The sequence below is a fragment of the Meleagris gallopavo genome, chromosome 2 (genome assembly GCF_905368555.1).
Source record: "Meleagris gallopavo chromosome 2, MGAL_WU_HG_1.1, whole genome shotgun sequence".
In the NCBI taxonomy this organism is placed as follows: domain Eukaryota; kingdom Metazoa; phylum Chordata; class Aves; order Galliformes; family Phasianidae; genus Meleagris; species Meleagris gallopavo.
This window is the reverse complement of record NC_139405.1, coordinates 70568487-70586158: the sequence shown is the minus strand read 5'-3', so window position 1 is coordinate 70586158 and position 17672 is coordinate 70568487. Positions and strand designations below refer to the sequence as shown.

The following is a 17672-nucleotide window of genomic DNA, read 5'->3' as shown; positions in this document are numbered from 1 at the left end:
ACTTCTTCATTAAAGATAAAACTTGGGAAAACCATCCTACAGTGCCCAAAATACTTGAAAAAATTAATTGTGCTGAATAAAAGAAATTCAATTGTTTACAAAAATCACTATGATAAGCATAACTTGCCCAAATAGTCGTGCAGTTAAAAATTGCATTATACTCCCATACTCATACATACTTTTTGAATTAAATGTTTAATATGACTCAAAATTTGAAATATTCATTTTTAGAGACAGTACATCACAGATGTTCCAGATACAGTTATTTGTGTATACTTACTTGGTTCAGCTCTGGAACCATGTTTCTGAAGAAAGTCAACTATCTGAGCCAAAGCCTTTTTGTTGCAATGTGTTGACAGCTCTTCATCACATTCATAACACCTAAATAAAAGAGGAAATGCACTGGAATTCAGGATATCTTATTCACTTCTAAGTTTTAACTGACCTTTAAAAACATCTTACACAAATTACTTAAGCTCTAGGTCTCAAATCTTCATGCTAAAAAGAGAAGTAAAATTAAATCCCCTCATCCCATACACACTCATCTTTAGATCAGTCCTAATTCACTTCAAAATTAACAGATTTAATTAATGTCAGTTAAAAACCCTGCAAGCAGCCAGATAGAAACAAGCAGGAAAAGCCAACTCCTAAAATCAATCACGTCTCTACACAACACAATGGACTCTCAAACTACTATGCCTGTACGCTGTAATCTTCTTCTTGGCAATTAAGTACACTGCCCACTGCAAAAATCACATCTCAGCCCACAACTCAATGGACATTTTGTCTACTTAAAAACAACTGACATACAAGAAAAAGGTGGGTGATGTGATGAATATCGCTTGACAGGAACAAACCTGTGTTTGGACTAAGAAGATAAAAAGAAAAAGCAGCTCTCATGGGACAGGCAGGCAGGAAGCTTTCCAAAACTGTTTTCTATTTTACTTGATTTGTGACCTCTCTACACACCTAAGGACAAACTAATTTTCTGTACAGAAAACCTGCTTCTTTGCTCTCCAGAGATCTACACAAACAGCTTATTTTATCTTCCAGAAATATTCATTATAATGAAAAGACAGTGCTCTTAGTTAGGAGTAACCCTTATATACAAGCATAAATGAACACCTTCCTACTCATTCTTACCATATGATCCAAGTACTGAGACTGATAACAATGCAATGAGGTTCTGTGCGTGCTGTTTGGAAGTGTTTTAGAGAATGCTGTCCTTCTGAGTTCTTACTACATCCCTAAAAATGGAAACATTAATATAGTGAGAACAAAAGAGAAGTGGGAAAAGAGTATATTATTTGTTAAATAAACTACAAAAACTTTACTTTTCAAAATCAAGCAGTAAGCTATAATGCATAAAAATATTCATTCTCAACAACTGAGAGGGTTTAACATTCAAAATAATCCAATATGACAAAGACATAATTATCATTTTTGGAAAAAAAAAAAAAAAAAGCACACTTTTTTTTTTCTAATACAAGAAAACTCATTACAACACAAGAATAGTATCTCATATTTTCTACTTAGGAAAATTATTAAACTTGTTTTGAATTAAGAGAAATAACTCCTATCTTCTGAATGAGTATTGTCAATATAAAGCCAATTATGCCACTTACAAAGGTTTACCAAAAAAAAGTGAATAATTGTGTAGCTCATTTGGTCCATGGAATAACAAGGTAACCTTCACTGCTCAAGATTGCTCATGCATTCCAAACAGCAAATGCAAAAGACATATAAATTGTTGTGTTGTTCTTCGGTCTTTTTTTTCCACTAAAAAACTACTCAGAATAAAACACTTATGTACAGCAAATTCAAGAGAAAATGTGTAGTTTTTCAAGTATCTACAGAGTGGAACTTAGAAGACTTAGGAGGAATACTGGTCTCTGAATAAGACATGAATTTTAGAGTCCACTGACTGCATAAACATGAACAAGCACATTGATTTAACTCCTTTAAAAGATGTCCTTAGCTACAGTTTTTCAGAGATAATCTACAGGTCCTCCTCAGATCTAGTTAACTGCCTTCCAAAGCCTGGTAATAGCATGCTTCTTTGCAAAATTAAATCTATTCAGATAATCCCGGTAGAAGCTGGCATTTGGCTTTACTTCAGAGAAAGATCTGTAAGTAGGTTGTTTAACACAATTGTAAAATGTTCTTTCTAGGCAACTATCAGCTGAACTAAGCATGACGTTGCTTGTAAACTCCATTTTTCAGTATCAGCCTTTATTTCAGTCACAGGCCGGAAACCTAGACAAGCTCTTGGGGCCAGGACCTTCACTTTTAAACTCTGAGGCCACAATGTGACATTGTAACTGATCCATACTATTAGCATAAACAGAAAATTAACAGAAAGCAGCATTCTCACTTCCAGCCAGTTCCTTCTTCTTGGGTTCAATCAAATCTAGCAATTGAGTGTCTGTACTATAAACCAATTCAGCAATTTGCAAATTCACTTATTCATTCATTTGAATTTGCATTATCTTCTGCCAGATGAGCCAGCTCAACTGATGTATTTTGCAACTGTACAGTTCCTGGAGCTAATTTTCCATACGTGGCAAAAGCACGCAGAGGAAGTACAGAGAAGAGGTGGAACTACTATCTGTAAGTACAGAACTACAGAACCTAAATAAAGCTACCCCAAAATACTGCCAAAAAACAGCAAAGAACACAAGGCCACATCCCAGTCTATTTAAAAAACTATGTGAGCATGAGTTCTCACAACTAAGCACTTAAGTAGCACTGTTTCACTGAAAGTAATGAGATGCCATGCCAACAGGATCCATACCTGTAATGTCCTTCAGAAAATCAGGGCCTATCCACCCTTGAGTTCAGAACAGGTGCTTACCTGAGAGCCACACTTGAGACACAGCCATATGTCTGAAGGTGCCACAGGCTCACCATCACTCATCCGCCTTTCCTTCAGACACTCTGAACATATTGACCAAATGCTCTGAGCTACCGCTCTCTTCACATGGTGTACATCCACCGCTTGGCTCACGTGCTGGCAGGTTAAGCCTAAAGAAAATGACACTTTGAGCAATTGAAAATAACAGTTAGGAAGGAGAGCATATGTACATTAAAGGAGCACAATCTTTAACAATTCAGCAACAGTAAAAGTTCCCACACTGTAATTACATGCAATTATTTTGGCCCAGGACTCTCCACTTGCTTTTGTTGAATTCCATGAAGTTTCTCTCAGCTCAATTCTCCAGCAGTCTAAGCCAATCTCAATAAACGACCTACCCTCCATTATATCAACTCCTCTCCCCAGTTTGGTGTCAAGATATTTATGAAGATGAGTGCAGCCTCACAAGAACATCATACAGCTCTCAGCAGCTTCATATGCATTTCACCTGATCCCATGGACTCATGTATGTCCAATTTGCTTAAGAGCTCTCTTTTATTCCAGATAATACTTCAATCCAGAGCCTGCCATTAGGCTCAAGACCAGAGGAGATCGAGTGCAGACATTGTTACATGTGAAGACATGCAAAGAAAAGATTGAGTTCCTCAGTTTTCTTCCATGTCCCTTGTCCCTAGGTGCCCTGCACCCTCAAGCTGCACATTCACACTCACCTTAGCCTTCATTTTGATGTCACAATACCAAAAGAAGCCCCTCTCAACCATCACTTCCTGCATCAGATTCAACTCTAACCAATGTAGGCTTACCCAATCTCATCCCTACATAACCAAAGCCCCTCAGATTGCAATTCAACTGCTTCTACTCTCTCTATGCTTCATCTTTGCCTCCCAGCTCAGTCAGAAGCTTCCTGCTCAGCCACACATCCCCCTGCCGTGCATCTGATCTTCCGTGCATGGGAAAAGACTGCCACTGTGTTCTGAAATGATTGTCATGGAAGACCAACCCTTCAGGACAGTCATGCAGTGTAACAACCATAAAGTAAAGACTTGATTGAAGATGCTCTGTTATGAATTCAAGCAGTAAAAGTACTTCCTGGTACCAATGAGTTGTGGTTTTCATCAGTCAACATGGAAATTGCAAGCCCTCAACCTTAGAGCAAAACATCACTTAATGTATTTACCTGCAATATCATCTGAAGAGTCTTCATCCTGTGGCCTGTTAGGCCTTTTGCTTCTCTTCGTTTTCTCAGGGTTAGCTCTTGATGGATCTTTCACCCGCATCTGTTACTTACTAGAAAGGATAAAAAGGAATTACTTATTGTCTAAATATATTGTTAAGTTTAACCTCTATTAGCATGTGAGCACGTCATGTATTCAAGCCTTGGGAACATAGTTTTTAGACTTTGACTAATGTCACCCACTTTGTGACAATAAAAAAACATGAATATGTCAGGAATGAACTCTAAGGAATGCTGTAAGATCAGCTGTATTACACGATGTTATAAATTGTCTCTGTAGCTACAGGGGACATGCGCTTCCAGGCAGCAATGTTAAATATCTGAGATACCGAGATTTATTTATTTTTGCCATTTTAAACAACTACAGAGTCCCAGCTCACATCTTACCAGAAAAGCTTCCTTCCTTAACACATCTCTTCTATAACGTATCTCCTGTAAGAAAGGCTTCTGTCATCATTTACCTGTGCATGTTCCTGAAAACATTTTGAGCAATTTCAGATGGTTTTAATAAAAGACAAATGTCTTCCAATTCTTACAAAACTGTCATTAGCTGTAAGCGTGGATCAACTACAATGTGAGCTGACCCCCTTGTTAAACATTAGAGAATCCACACAAATGAACAATCACAGAAATTAATAAGAGAGTCTTAAGAGACAAAGAACTGAATGATAAATATTTTACACTAAACTTTGAAAACCAATAAATTTATCGGAGTGTACCAGCTACTTAATCAAAATCCAAATCTTAATTCAATGAATCAGCAAGGCAGTGCATCGCACAGCTTCTGTGGTTTCATTTGCAGGATGTCTTTTAATGACATGCTTCATAAAAACAAATAAATTTATGTACATAAATGTACAAAAACATATCAATGTGAGACAGTCAAATACTCAAACACAGCAAATCTGTGAGGCATTCTGCTTGGAAAAGCAATGACATCTTGTTGTGGTACCACATACAGGTTAATAAAGTCACTTGGTCCACCAATACCAAACATTTTTTTAGCTGTGCTACCACACTGATGTGTAATAAACCTGTGCAACACTTTACATTTAGGGACAGCAAAAGATACATTCTCATTATAGATCTAGTAGATACGTTTGCCATTGTCTAATCAAGTTTTTAAATCTTCTATGTACTTCTGCAACCCTGAAAGCCACTGGAACTCACTGCTGTTAGCATGTGAGCAGCCCTCACTGGGGTGAAGTAGGCAAGGTATGCCTTAGAGCTACTTCTTCAGGCTTCCTACAAACCTGGACAGACACTTCTGCATGTAACACTACTGTTAGGTTCCTGCAGAAACATCTCACTACCAATTACAGAAGTATTTTGGAAGAATTGGGATTCTGCAGAGTAAGAATAACCTCTGTTCTCTGCTTCCTTGCACGGGTAACTTCACATCTCTTTAGCCTGTTAAAACACTTTTTTTTTTTTTTTTTGTAATTGGCCATAATATATAACGGCATTTAATTCATACCATCAAGACCTTAAATTACAGATCTTTAAATTTTCTGTACCTAACAATATTAAGCTTCAAATGCTTAGACATTCAAGTAAGCAGTGCTACTAAATTCAGGTTGCTTGGCGGATTTGCAGTTTGTGCTCACACAGTAAGAAAGATTTGACTATTCCAGCTCTTGACTACTTATACTTGAGTAAATTTAAAATCCCTGATGTACATCAACACATGTATCACAGAACAGAGAAAGGTGCTTTCAAGCCAAGCAACTTCAAGTGTGCATTTCTACCTTGTCATCGTCTGATACTCAAACAAGCTTCATGTGAAACTGCACACCATCACTAGTTGCAGTGTGGCTTAACCAAGCACAAGGTTCATCGTGACGTTCATCAGGCAGTAAGGCTGATACAGCTGCTGTCAGAAAACTGATCATTTTACACTACATTATGTAAAGAGCCAATAATGAAGACAACAAGATGTCTTCCCTAAAGGAACACAATTGTGCTTCGGTTATTCAACATTGATGTAATTATCTACTGCTTTGTTTCAGCATGAGAATTTCTTGTAACTGTTTGGACAGATTGCCTAAGACTGCCCAAACCACAGATTTCACCCAACTGATGGTCATGCTCACACTGGACTATTTCAACTCCCCAGATATCTTCATGAAAGAACAATTATGCACCTGACTAGCTGAAATGCAAGCACATCTCTTCCTCCTCTGAACCTCTGCGGCCAACAGGCCAGAGGACACCACATGGAACAGACAGGAGCAGCTCGCTGCTGGAACCCAATCTCAGCAGGCCTTTGGGACATGTGGGGAAGGAAGAGCATCAGACCTGGAATAATTGGAAAGGAGGCACTTCTGACAAAATATAATCGACGTAGTATCAGAAACGAATGCTGACATAAAATCTAAGCACTGACAGTGCACATTTTGGCAATCCACCAACCAATCTGGAGACACTTCTGCCTTCATTGAGTAAGAGCAGGCAGAACAAAAGGTAACAAGGACGAGCAGATGAGTCAGTTTTCACAAACACAAACAGAGAGGCGTCCATCAGACAATGTTTACTGACTCCAGAGTTCTTGGAAAAGCCACAGAGTATCAGGACTTGACCACACAGGGCTTGTGTCTGATTTCTGAATCATCCCACAGAAGTGGGATGAAGGGCTAAGAAAAGGGAGCCGTTCAGCAAGTGTCTGAGATGCAAGTAGCACAGTACATACACAGCACTGCCCAACCTCTTCCCACACGTTTGGGGACTAAAAACATTACAAGAAAAAAATTGAATATAACAATTTAAATCGCAACCAACAATGTAGGACCAAAGTGATTATGCAAGGAATTTGATTATTGTATTTAGTTGAGAGATAGAAGAGTTGTAAGGTGCTTCAGAAATTATTCCTCAGAAATGATTCCATGTATGTGAAACAAAAGATTGATAATTTATAGGAGTGAAAACCCTGAACAAAAATAGAACCCCTCAAAAAAAAAAAACAAAAAAAATATAGCTAAGAAGAAAGCAAGAAAGAAACTCTCTACTTTTCTTTTGATCATAGGCACAATCCATTCAAGACAAGCAGGCAAGGGGGAAGTAAACACAAAATGAATTAGATACACTGAGGATTAAAATCTTGGCAATATTCACACAATTTGCCTCTTTCCAACCCAGCCTCTTTAAATAAAAATAATTCAGTTTTGTGGAAAAATAAAAAATAAATACAGAAAGAGCCAAATTTCTTCCATTTCAATAATCTTTCCACACAAATCTAGGAAATAGTTCTTGCCAAACTTGCTCAGACGCTTTGAGCTCAGCATACAAGAGTTTGAAGAGTAACCATCATTGCTATTCTTGGTTTACTTTTTACTTTTAAAATGACTCGTAATAGCAGTCTGCCTACAAAAAGCTGATGAAGATCAAAAGCACCTCGCTCTAACTGCTAATTTCCACCTTTCTAGAAAGATCAAAACACTTCAAAAGCAGCAGAACAATCTGCCTGCCTAATTTTAAAAGCTTCAGATTTGATAAAGTGCCAACAAGCAACAGAAGGTAACAGTGCTAAATTTGTTGACTTAAACTTCAGGTACGCCTAGATTATTTTTAATGTAAGGTATGCCTGAAATAGTCTATATTTAGCATAGCCCTTTCAATGAAGTACATATTTAGAAACTTCAAAGAGTTGGATATAATTCCTAAATATTATTTTTTAAACGTTATGTTTTATTGAAACTCTAGAGAGCTAGGACCAATACATGTTATCAGGCTAGTGTTCCACTTCTCTTTTGGGAAAAAATAAACAAACTAGTCATTCCTCTCCACAAGATCTTTATGTAACAGAGGAGAAGATACAAACTTCATTGCTGATACTCCTCAAAACTTACTCCCATCTTATCCTGCACGCTGTACTTAGCAGTTGAGTATCTCCTCCCACAGCTCCTAAACTCACTCACTGCATTAGTAGTGTGTTTTCTTACGCTGTACCTTCACTATGGCATTTGTAAGAAACCTGAAGCACACCAGCAAGTCAGCAATAGCCTGACACACTGCCGGCTCCCATACCAATGTTCCATTCCATCTGTCAAGATCTACGTTTTTTCCCATCTTACAATTAGTGTGCCAGATCTTCCAGGCAAGTGCTGTATTTATGTGTTCTTATCTGCATAAAGCCTATCACCACACTCCTCCTATTTCATGATTACCTGGGAGAATAACACTTGCATATCTGGAATGTAAACAGTAAGATAAAAACGACTTAATAACCATCAGCTTGTCTAAGTACACTTATATAATAGAACGAAGAGTCTCCAGATGGTTTACAGGTACTATTCTGGATATGGCAAAGACTCTCCCAGAAGAAATGGCCATTAACTGTGAAACCAGTACAGTGAATTACCCAAACAGTGAGCACCTGGATTCAAACGAGCTGGGACCTCAATTCATCTCAGGTATCCTAAATGCCAACCGCTTCACCATTTGTGTTCAAACTTACCAACTAAAACTATATCATTTTATGTTGCTAGCACAAAAAAAAGCATTATATCATACTGGAAAGGAACTAAATATAGCATTCCAAAAATCAGCAGAGGGCTTTCATGGCACAGCTGCCAACAGCAGCCTATCACCAAAGCACGGGGCCGCTGATCAGATTAAACCAAAAGGTCAAGATGCTCTGTAGCACATTTGCAATGGCACTTTACAAGCTTCCTTCTAACAGTAAAATGACTGACTTGCCCAGGACAGTAATGCCAGATTCCCTGCGAGCACATTTGCGACATGTTTTGATGCAAGCTGCAAGATGATCTATTTTGGATGTCTGTTCAGAGCATTACCTGTGGCATTTTGGCTCACTCACTGCTAGATCAAATGTCACCCACTCGCAGCGAGAACCGCATCCATCACGGTCAGCAACTGGGCAGTGCCATCAATCAGCCGCCAGGACATTGTGCATTCTGACAGCCACCAAAACCTGCACAGCAAACAAGCCCTCACTGCCTGCTGGATCAGTAATAGGACCAGAACTGCTGACTGGTAGTGGCAGCAACACTTCTTCCCCTGGAAAACGTCGTTTGAAATTCTCAAAGTGTCATCTCCCAGATTCCTAGCCCAAAGGCACATCACACATCCTACACCATCACTGGAGCTCAAATGCCAGTCCTGACACCAGATTGGAGTCCTCATAGAGTGAGACACAGATGTACTTTTTGCACATCAGATGGACAGAGCCTTCTGACCACTGGATACAACTTCCCAAGCGAGAGTGAAAATCCCATGGCGTTTCTTATTTTTACTAATCTTTTTTATTCATCTGTCCATGCCAAACATAGTCTGTCAATGTTCATGTCTGCCTCCTACACAATCCTCCATGCATGCACCACTGAAATCTAACTGCCACAAAAAAAAAACCAAAAACCTGCTTTTAATGATGAAGAGAAACAAGATGTGCCCTGAAACAGGAACAGAAAGAGCCCCAAAAAAAACTGGGCTTATGACCCAAGTAAATAAAAGGACTGAGTGAGTAAAAGGAACAGTTCTTTGATGACATATTTTTGCTAGCATTTTATACCAAAAGTTTTGCTAGTGTCTGACAGAAAAAAAAATCAGGGATTCCTGCCAATATCCAGCCTCATAATGAATACACCAAGAGGGAAAAGCATCTGGGCTGACACGTTCAGTGCCTAACATGGATTTTCCTACAGATCCATGAATATCCTTGAGAAACAGAAATACATAAGTATCTTAGCAAGACCTGTAGCTTCTAAGTCATTATGCTGGCCGACCAGAGAGAACTTCCCCTGTGAAGCAACAGTGTGCTGGCAGCGCTGACAGCCCCAGCAGCCACGTGGTGTGAGCAGCGACGTGAGCAGTGCTGTCATCACAAACACATGAGGAATAACAGCCAAAACAACCAGAGAACCAGCAGGGAGCTCATGGCACCCCGGCAGGGCTGTGAGACAAAAACTGCAAAAAAGTAGTTCAAGATGTAATAAAGAAAAAATGAAGGGCAATACCAATAAAGGGTGAACTGTGATGAAATGTCTGTGGAGTCTTAGAAAAATTAAAAAATAATTTTTTAAAAAGTCACATAATAGAAAGGAATTGTGTCTGTAGTACACTGCCTGAGAGGGCAGGCTGAAGCCCACACTACAAGCTGAGAGGCCTTGGTATCACAGAGCCATGCAGCCTCCCAGCCTAAAGGGCTGAGCTGGAGCAGGCCCCAGGAAGACGAAGACCACGCAAAGCTTTGCATCTACCTTGGAAGTTGTGGGAGTGAGCTAATTGATGTGGTAGAACAGACAGCATAAAGGACTATGAAAAACTAGTCTGAGCTCTTTGAAAGTCAAAGTCTTGCTGCACAGAGCAAAGCATTTCATTCTACTTCCCTCCTACAGACAAATTGCCCCAGTTTGTTTTGCTAACACACCTAAAGTAGAACGACTTGTCCTTGATGTACCACAGCAGAACTGTGCGATGCCAGCTGCATTTCTGCGAATCAGGCAGAAACAAAACTAAAGAATACAAGTTCTTCAATATTTCATGAAGAAATCTGACAAAATATTTACAACCATAGTAAGCTGCAGAACAGTTTTACAAGGCATGCTCTGCCATCAGTCTGGTGTATGTGTGTGCCACTACCGTCCTTCCATTTAAAATGCTAGAAAATTGGGGGGGTGGAATGTTTGAGTCTTCATGTACTAAAGGTTCGTCTAATAGAATTCACTTGTACCTAAAGACAACATGCCACTGTACACCTGAAGTGAATGCTATCAGCTCCTACTTTGCATACGTTTATTCTCTTGCTCCTGTGCTTAAAATGCAGCCACATGCACATCCTATTAGTGGCAACACTCCCACAGCAAGAACAGGATGAGGTCCTGAAGTAAAGCCTACAGACAACAAAGGATTGAAGTTTTGCAAACACCCACGCATAAATAAATAAATAAATAAATAAATAAATAAAAATCGACATGCGAACCCAAATACACCCTGCAGAGCCGTTGCTACGAGTCTGCAGCCCCAAAACCCCGACGAACGAAGAGCACCGGCAGGCTGCCGCCCGGCCCCCAGCGCCCACCTCGGCCCAGGCGGCCCGGCCAGGGACGGTGCGCCCCCCGCCACCCCCGTGCCGGCACACGCCGCGCTGTCAGTGCCGCGCACAGCCCGCCTGACGGCATCGCGATACGGGACCGCAGCGCTATGTCACAGCCGCGTTTGCGGAGCACGCCCGCTCACTCGCCTAATGCGAAGTGACCGCAGCTTATGCTTAAGCCCAACCAACTGCGCGGCGGCTGGTTCCCTCTCACCGCGCAGGCATCTCGCAGAGGAGCTAGCCGCAGGTCGGCAGGCCGGCCCGATGCTGCTATTTTCACCTCGCTGCACGCTCAGCGCGTTCGGGCCGCTGACGGCTGGCGGACACCAGCAGCCGGCAGCTGGCGAGGCAGCACGAGCCCACACCAGCCGCGTTCCGCCGCTACGTGAGAGTGGCGCCGGGCAGCGCCGCCCGGAACCTCGGGAGCGGGGATCTCCGCCCGGCCGCCCTGGGGTCCGGGCCCGGCCCCGCGGCGCGAACCCGACGCCTCGTCTCCCCGGGCCGCGATTCCCCCTCCCCCAGTCCGCGGTCTCGGCGCCGGCCGCCGCCGTGGCGGAACGGATCGGTCCCGGCCTGCCCTAGTCCGCACCCGCGCCGTGGCCCCGCGCCACCCGCTCGGCAGGAAGAGCCGCTCGCGGGCACGGCCCTCCTGAGCTCGGCCGGCGGCCTCCCCGCCACCCCGCGGCCCGCACTCACCGAGCGGCGGGCGCGCAGGCACGGCGGCGGCAGGAAGCGGCGGAGGAAGCTGGGCCGCAGCCAGGGCCCCGCCGCTCCGCTCCGCCCGGCGCGGCCCGCCCCCGGACCCGGTCCGGCCGCCTCCTGCGCCAGAGGGGCCGGGCCCTGTGTTGGGTGAGCGGGGCAGGAGCCGGCCTGGGGCGGGCAGCGTGCAGGGAATATGGCTCTAGAAACACTGGGGGGAAGGACTGCGCTGTGGGGCTCTTCGAAAACAAGGACCTGCAGCGGCTGCGTTGCACACAGGCTGAGGGTATGGTTAGGGAAGCACAGACTGAACTCTGTGCAGTGAGGTCAGAAGGCTTTATGCCCATCCCAGGAAAAACACGGGTAAGTTACAGCTGTGCAGTAGGAAGACTTGCTATAGATATCGTGTAGTGAGGGAAAACGAAAGGCCAGGGGTGAGGAAGGATGAAATGTGAACAGCACTATCCGTCAGAGCCAGAGAGAAAAGTAAAGAGAAAGCAGAGAGGGAAAGCCAAGAGCACTCAGTAAAGCACGATTATGGTGCTAAGGAGAGTGGGAAGGTGGGTAAGTTTGGTGGGTGCGTGCTAATGGCAGTACCATGAAGGTGAGAAGACAATAAATACCTGCTTTTGAAGAAAAGATGGAAAAGTTATTGGAAATGGTGATTCATGCAGTACCACAGCACAGAGCGTCGGCTGGGCTACTGCTATCCCCTCTCCTGTCCCTTCAGTAACCATGGGACATGAGTGCCTCGAGCCACTCTGACTTCAAACTAACCCCTCAAAAGCCAGCTTCTGGGTTGTTCCAGCTTTTGCACAGGGCAGTGTGTTCTGTGTGTGTGATCCTGGGTCACGCTAAAGCCATACAAACTAACATACAAATACAACCTGATGCGGATTTGTATCTCATGCGCAAACCATTTTGACGCACCACCACTCGTACCTATGGTCCTAACTGCAACACACAGAGAGAAACCTGGGTGGCTGTTTTAGAAGAACACACATGAAACAAGACTCGAAAGAGGAAGCGTTCCATCCTCCCGTATTCTGTTAAAAACGGAAAGCGCATAAAGCTTTAACTCACAGATAGCTATACTGCTCCAAAGAGACATTTGCGAATGCCCGTCACGGGGCCATATGGGAGGCGGCAGAAGGGCGGCTGGGGAACCAGCTCTTGTGCCAGCTTCGATCTGTCACACTCTCCAGCTCTGAGGAACACTTTGTTCTCATTTGGAAAAAGAAAAGTCTCATTAGCGAAGACTGTAGCCCTCAAAACACAGTCCTCTTTTAGGAAGGGGGATGATCAGCACACCTGCCTCTGAGGACGGGCACTACCGCTATGGGGTGTACATAGAAAGGCACGTGGAAGGAGAGGGAGTCCCTCATCTCTTCACTCTGAAGTGGTGGCCGCCGGCGGGGAGGGCCCCACGGAGCGGGCAGGGCAGGGCAGAGCAGGGCGGGCCGGCGTCGCCGCCATCTTCGGGCGGATGGCGGCCTGCGGCTGGTGCCGGTGCCGGGCGGCGCTGGCCCTGCGGGCGGCGGGCGGCAACCACTGGGGGCGGCGGGGGGCGGCACCCGGTGAGGCAGGGCGCGGCTTGAGGGGCCCGGACCGGGGCGACGGGGGTGGCTGGCCGGGCCCGGTGACAGCCGAGGCGCGGAGTTTGAGGGAGTGTTTCACGCTTTGTTGCTGCCGGTAGCCGGGGGGAGCTCGGCGTAGGCTCACGGGCTGTGCTGCTTTTACAGAGCCGAGGGCGGTACATGTCACCTCCCCCAGCCTCTGCTCCAAGAGGGAGAGTAGCGTGTCCTACCAGGAGCTCAAGGACCTGAAGAAAGCAAACGTCCTCCACATCGATGTTCGAGAGAGGTGGGAGATTGAGAGAGATGGGAAAATCCCGGCGTCCATCAACATACCATGTAAGATACTCGCACTGCTGCCTGGAAATGTTTGTTGGTGCAGTTTAGCTGGTGAGCAAGGCTATGGCCGCATGATTGCAGAACCCCGGGGTTTGGAAGAGACCTAGAGATCATCTAGTCTCACTCCCACTAAAGTAGGTTCCCTACAGCAAGTGGCACTGGAAGGAGTTCAGGTGGATCTTGGATTTCTCCAGAGAAACAGACTCCACAACCACTCTGAGCAGCCTGTGCCAGTGCTGTCACCCTCACAGTTATGGAATTTTTCCTCGTATTTTTATGGAACTTCCTGTGTTCTGGTTTTGTGCCAGTTGTGCTGGACACCACTGAAAAGATCCTGGGCCCATCCTCTTGCTTCCTGCCCTTAAGATATTTGTAAGTGTTGATACGATTGCCTCTCAGTCTTCTCCAGGCTGAACAGTCCCAGGTCTCTCAGCCTTTCCTCATAAGGGAGGTGCTCCAGGCCCATAATTATCTTGTGGCCCTCCACTGGATTCTGTCTAGAAAATTCCCATCTTTCTTGAGCAGTGGAGTCCAGATCTTCCCAGAGGAATTTGAAACGTTAGAATGCAGATCTATTGTTGGACAGAGAATAAGTGAGACTTTCTGTATTGTTTTATTTTTGTATTTCCTAGTGAATGAATTAGTGGAAGCTCTGCAGATGAATCCAGCAGACTTTAAGGAGCAGTACAATCAGAAGATGCCTGCCAAGTCAGACCATGTGGTTTTCTCCTGCTTTGCAGGAACAAGAAGTAGACAAGCACTGAGTTTTGCTGCATCCCTGGGTTTCAGCAGGTAAGCATGAAATCATGCATAAGGATGAAGTTACTACGATCTCTCCCAGTAAGTACAGTAGAACTCTCTCTCAACTTCCAATGGATGTGAGTAATAATTTTAACGTGGAACATGAATGAAGAGATTAATCTTATAGGTGGAGAACTGCCAAACAGTACCTCTTCATGTCCCCACTGAACCTTGAAAGATGGTATTTGGTGTTACAGCAAAGTGAGATGTCCTGTAAAATAACCCCCAGCAACTTTGCTTTTATGCTGAAGGTGATTCCATGTGCTGCAGGACCACATTGGTGTTGGAAGGACTTCTTACTTCTTACTTATTCCTTGCTGAGATGCCGCTTGTACAGCATCATAAACGCTAATCTTCACATGCAGGATGACTGGAAAGGTAGAATAGTTTTTATTTTGATAGAAGTAAAATCTTAGATAGTTTATGAAACCATATCCTTTGTGAAACTGCTGTTCCATCTATACAGTTCACCACTGATAAAATATGACTTTGCTTTCAGTAAAGCAGTGTGTTGTTTACAAAGAGGTGAAGGGACTAGTGAAAAAGACAAGATTGACAGAGTGAAAGAAACAGTAGTATTTGACTGGTAGAATTGTTAGGGTCTCAACAGAAGGCATCTCGCTGACTTGAAGGCTGCAGAAATTTCAAAAATTGGTTGTTTGCCCATGTTTTTACTAAGCAGCAATTCAAGAAGTGGAGCATCCCTGCCAGTTATGGAACCATAAAAGTATGGATCCATGCTCTTGTTTTATAAATCTGTTGGTTTAAATAAGTGCAAAATAACCTTTATCACCTGTTTTTCATACTGCCTAACTGAAGGAATCTATATTGTTTTGCATAGTGCTTCTTTTTTAATCACGACTGTTTTTTCCCAGGATTATGTCAGATCTGTATAGCATGTATGTTTGCAAAAGACTAAAGACCTGTGTCCTTCTATTTCATGACATCTGAAGTATTAGGCATAATATTACATAATGTCCCATTACAGTGAGATCATTGGCAAAATTGATCCATCTGCTACTACTTGCTTGATGTTTGATCTCCAGCATTACATTATTTGGAAGAAATGGCTTACAGAATATACTGTTTAGATGCAGGCAGTGTTTGACTTCTCTTATTTCTGACTGGTTCATTGTATAACGTACAAGTGTGTTTAAGATAATTTCTTTGTGCTTTTTTTCTGTGACTTTTCTTTCCTATCTTTTCCTACATACCTTGATAAAGGAGAGTCTTTTGTGATATCTATCTTCTGCATACTTTCAGAGTTCAGCACTATGCTGGTGGCTTTGAGGACTGGGCAAAACATGAATCTCCAGAGAAAAAATGAAGATGACATCCTCCAGCTCCTGCCCCACCTTCAGAGTGCTTTGTAGATTTTAGCATTCGAACTACCCACATTCCACTTTCAGAATACAAACCTTTCCCCTTTCCTCATGGGCTTTTCATTAGCCATGCATATTAACTGCTTTGTTTAAATTGAGGACTACTAGATGAACAGAAGATGTTAAATTTGTTCAGCCTTTAATTTACACTATGTTATTTGCTGGAAGAAAGTGACAAGAATTTTAATGTTTTTGGCTACTAGGATTTTTGCATGATTTGCTTTATGACTTTAAATAAATGGTGATAGTATGCATAAAATTATCCTTCCCAAAAAACTTCATTGAGTATCTTGTTTAGAATAACTGCAGTTTAATGGAATTGGTGTAAGTGTCCTAAGCACAGGTGTATTATTCTTCATGTATAGCTATATTTTTAAGTTTTTGCCATGTTATCAAGAGCATACAATGGGAAACTGACTTGCTGTTCAAAACATGTGTGATTCCTTATTTTAGAAGTATGTCCATTTATATCCACAGGTCTGCTTCTGAGCACAAAATGCAATAGCACTCAGTCAACTTGTTCTTTTCCCTTAGCAGCTCAGTATCAAGTGAGAACTTGTCTATATTTACTTGAAGTTGTTATTATGGAGATGTAATCATCTTAAGCTGGAAAATGTGAAGTGTCTAAGGAAGCTACTTAACTCCCTGCTTTCTTCTCTGTGTATTAATTTGTATATCTGAAATGTTTAAAAAAAAACATCCCATCCCCACCTATAAAGTTGCATAGTCATAATTCTAAGGATTGGGGTTTTTTGTTTGCTTGTTTTAATGCTGTTAGCAGTTCAAGGGAACTAGCAAAGCTGAATTACTCTGAACTGAATTAAAGCCTATAGAAAACTACAGAAGCCCACGACTCTGCGGGATGTCTGGAAAAAGGGAGCAAGATTTCTGGTTCTGCTCTGAGAATTAGCAACAAACTGCCACACCTCTGTGACAGGTATGTGTCTAAATGTGGGTAAATTACATTTGTTCAATGTAGCATCATCTGTTTACAAATTTCTTCTGTATGACTCAGAGTAGCCTGCTGAAACTGTTGGTAATACAGAGTTACGCAGGGATTCATTAATGCACATTCATACATATGTAATACTTGAATGTAGTTCTACACCAGAACTCTACCTATGTTAAGAGGCCCCTTTCGTTACCTAAACTCTAACTCAGCTTTCCCAAAGCACCATTTTGCCACCCGCACTGTTTATCCTATTTCCCTAGAAGGGAATTTGTTGTGGACAAGTTTGGGTGCCTTCCATCCCCCAAAGCTTTTCATGTGCCGGTTATGAGAGGATCAGTTCCAGCTGGCATCTTTAAACAATTCTGAGAATTTTTGACTCTTCATATGCTATTGGCCAATCCCATATATGGTAAAACCTTCAAATTTTGTTTGGGAACCAAACCAATCATAACAAGAGAACCTATATTCTCTGGGTTTAGAAAACTAAATTCTATTAAGAAATTAAATTGTGGAAGAAAGAGGCTAAAAGAAATACAAACCTCTTAGTAAGTGCAGAATTGTTACCAACTGGAAAAAAAAACAAAAAAAATCACATTCTTTGGCACAGACCAGTTGGCATTTTAGCAGCTGCACAGTGGAGTTCTTCAGTACGTTGTTACTTCACTAAGTTGCAGGCAGGGACAGAGCACAAAGGGCAGAAGCATTCTGCTCCTGAAGAAAGCCTTTCCCAGAATCCAGCCTCGTTGGATGACGATGAGAAACCGA

The 17672-nt window shown here is 42.8% G+C and overlaps 2 protein-coding genes across 7 annotated transcripts in view; one reads left to right on the top strand and one right to left on the bottom strand.

Annotated features, from left to right (window-relative positions):
• The window catches only part of USP45 (ubiquitin specific peptidase 45), a 50817-nt gene extending 38802 nt beyond the window's left edge, over window positions 1-12015 (bottom strand). The window contains exons 1-5 of one of the 4 annotated variants that reach the window (XM_085217593.1): window positions 11857-12015; window positions 4053-4162; window positions 2855-3039; window positions 1144-1247; window positions 281-381 (exon numbers count right to left, since the gene is read on the bottom strand). In XM_085217593.1, coding sequence (XP_085073719.1) covers window positions 281-381; window positions 1144-1247; window positions 2855-3039; window positions 4053-4152 — 490 coding nt within the window. In that variant the 5' untranslated portion in view covers window positions 4153-4162; window positions 11857-12015. Of the gene's footprint in view, window positions 1-280; window positions 382-1143; window positions 1248-2854; window positions 3040-4052; window positions 4163-6253; window positions 6408-11856 lie in introns of those variants that run through there. The other 3 variants (XM_085217595.1, XM_085217594.1, XM_085217596.1) reach the window with 3 other exon arrangements.
• Window positions 12016-13274: 1259 nt separating this feature from the next.
• TSTD1 (thiosulfate sulfurtransferase like domain containing 1) lies at window positions 13275-16688 on the top strand. Of its 3 annotated transcripts, XM_085217589.1 has the most exons (5): window positions 13275-13436; window positions 13602-13772; window positions 14405-14564; window positions 14844-14951; window positions 15837-16688. In XM_085217589.1, exons 1-4 carry the CDS (start codon window positions 13346-13348, stop codon window positions 14923-14925), a joined length of 504 nt encoding a protein of 167 aa, XP_085073715.1. In that variant the 5' UTR covers window positions 13275-13345; the 3' UTR covers window positions 14926-14951; window positions 15837-16688. The 3 variants fall into 3 exon arrangements, with proteins under 3 accessions (XP_085073715.1, XP_085073716.1, XP_085073717.1); XM_085217590.1 differs by lacking the exon at window positions 14844-14951; XM_085217591.1 differs by lacking the exon at window positions 15837-16688 and having other exon boundaries at window positions 14825-14951.
• The last annotated feature ends 984 nt before the right edge of the window (window positions 16689-17672 follow it).

Bases quoted from the DNA above. Each gene is read 5' to 3' on its own strand.
- TSTD1 (XM_085217589.1), top strand. From the start codon at position 13,346: ATGGCGGCCTGCGGCTGGTGCCGGTGCCGGGCGGCGCTGGCCCTGCGG. The intron at 13,437-13,601 runs GTGAGGCAGGGC...CTGCTTTTACAG, and splicing joins GCGGCGGGGGGCGGCACCCG to AGCCGAGGGCGGTACATGTC. The intron at 13,773-14,404 runs GTAAGATACTCG...TGTATTTCCTAG, and splicing joins GGCGTCCATCAACATACCAT to TGAATGAATTAGTGGAAGCT.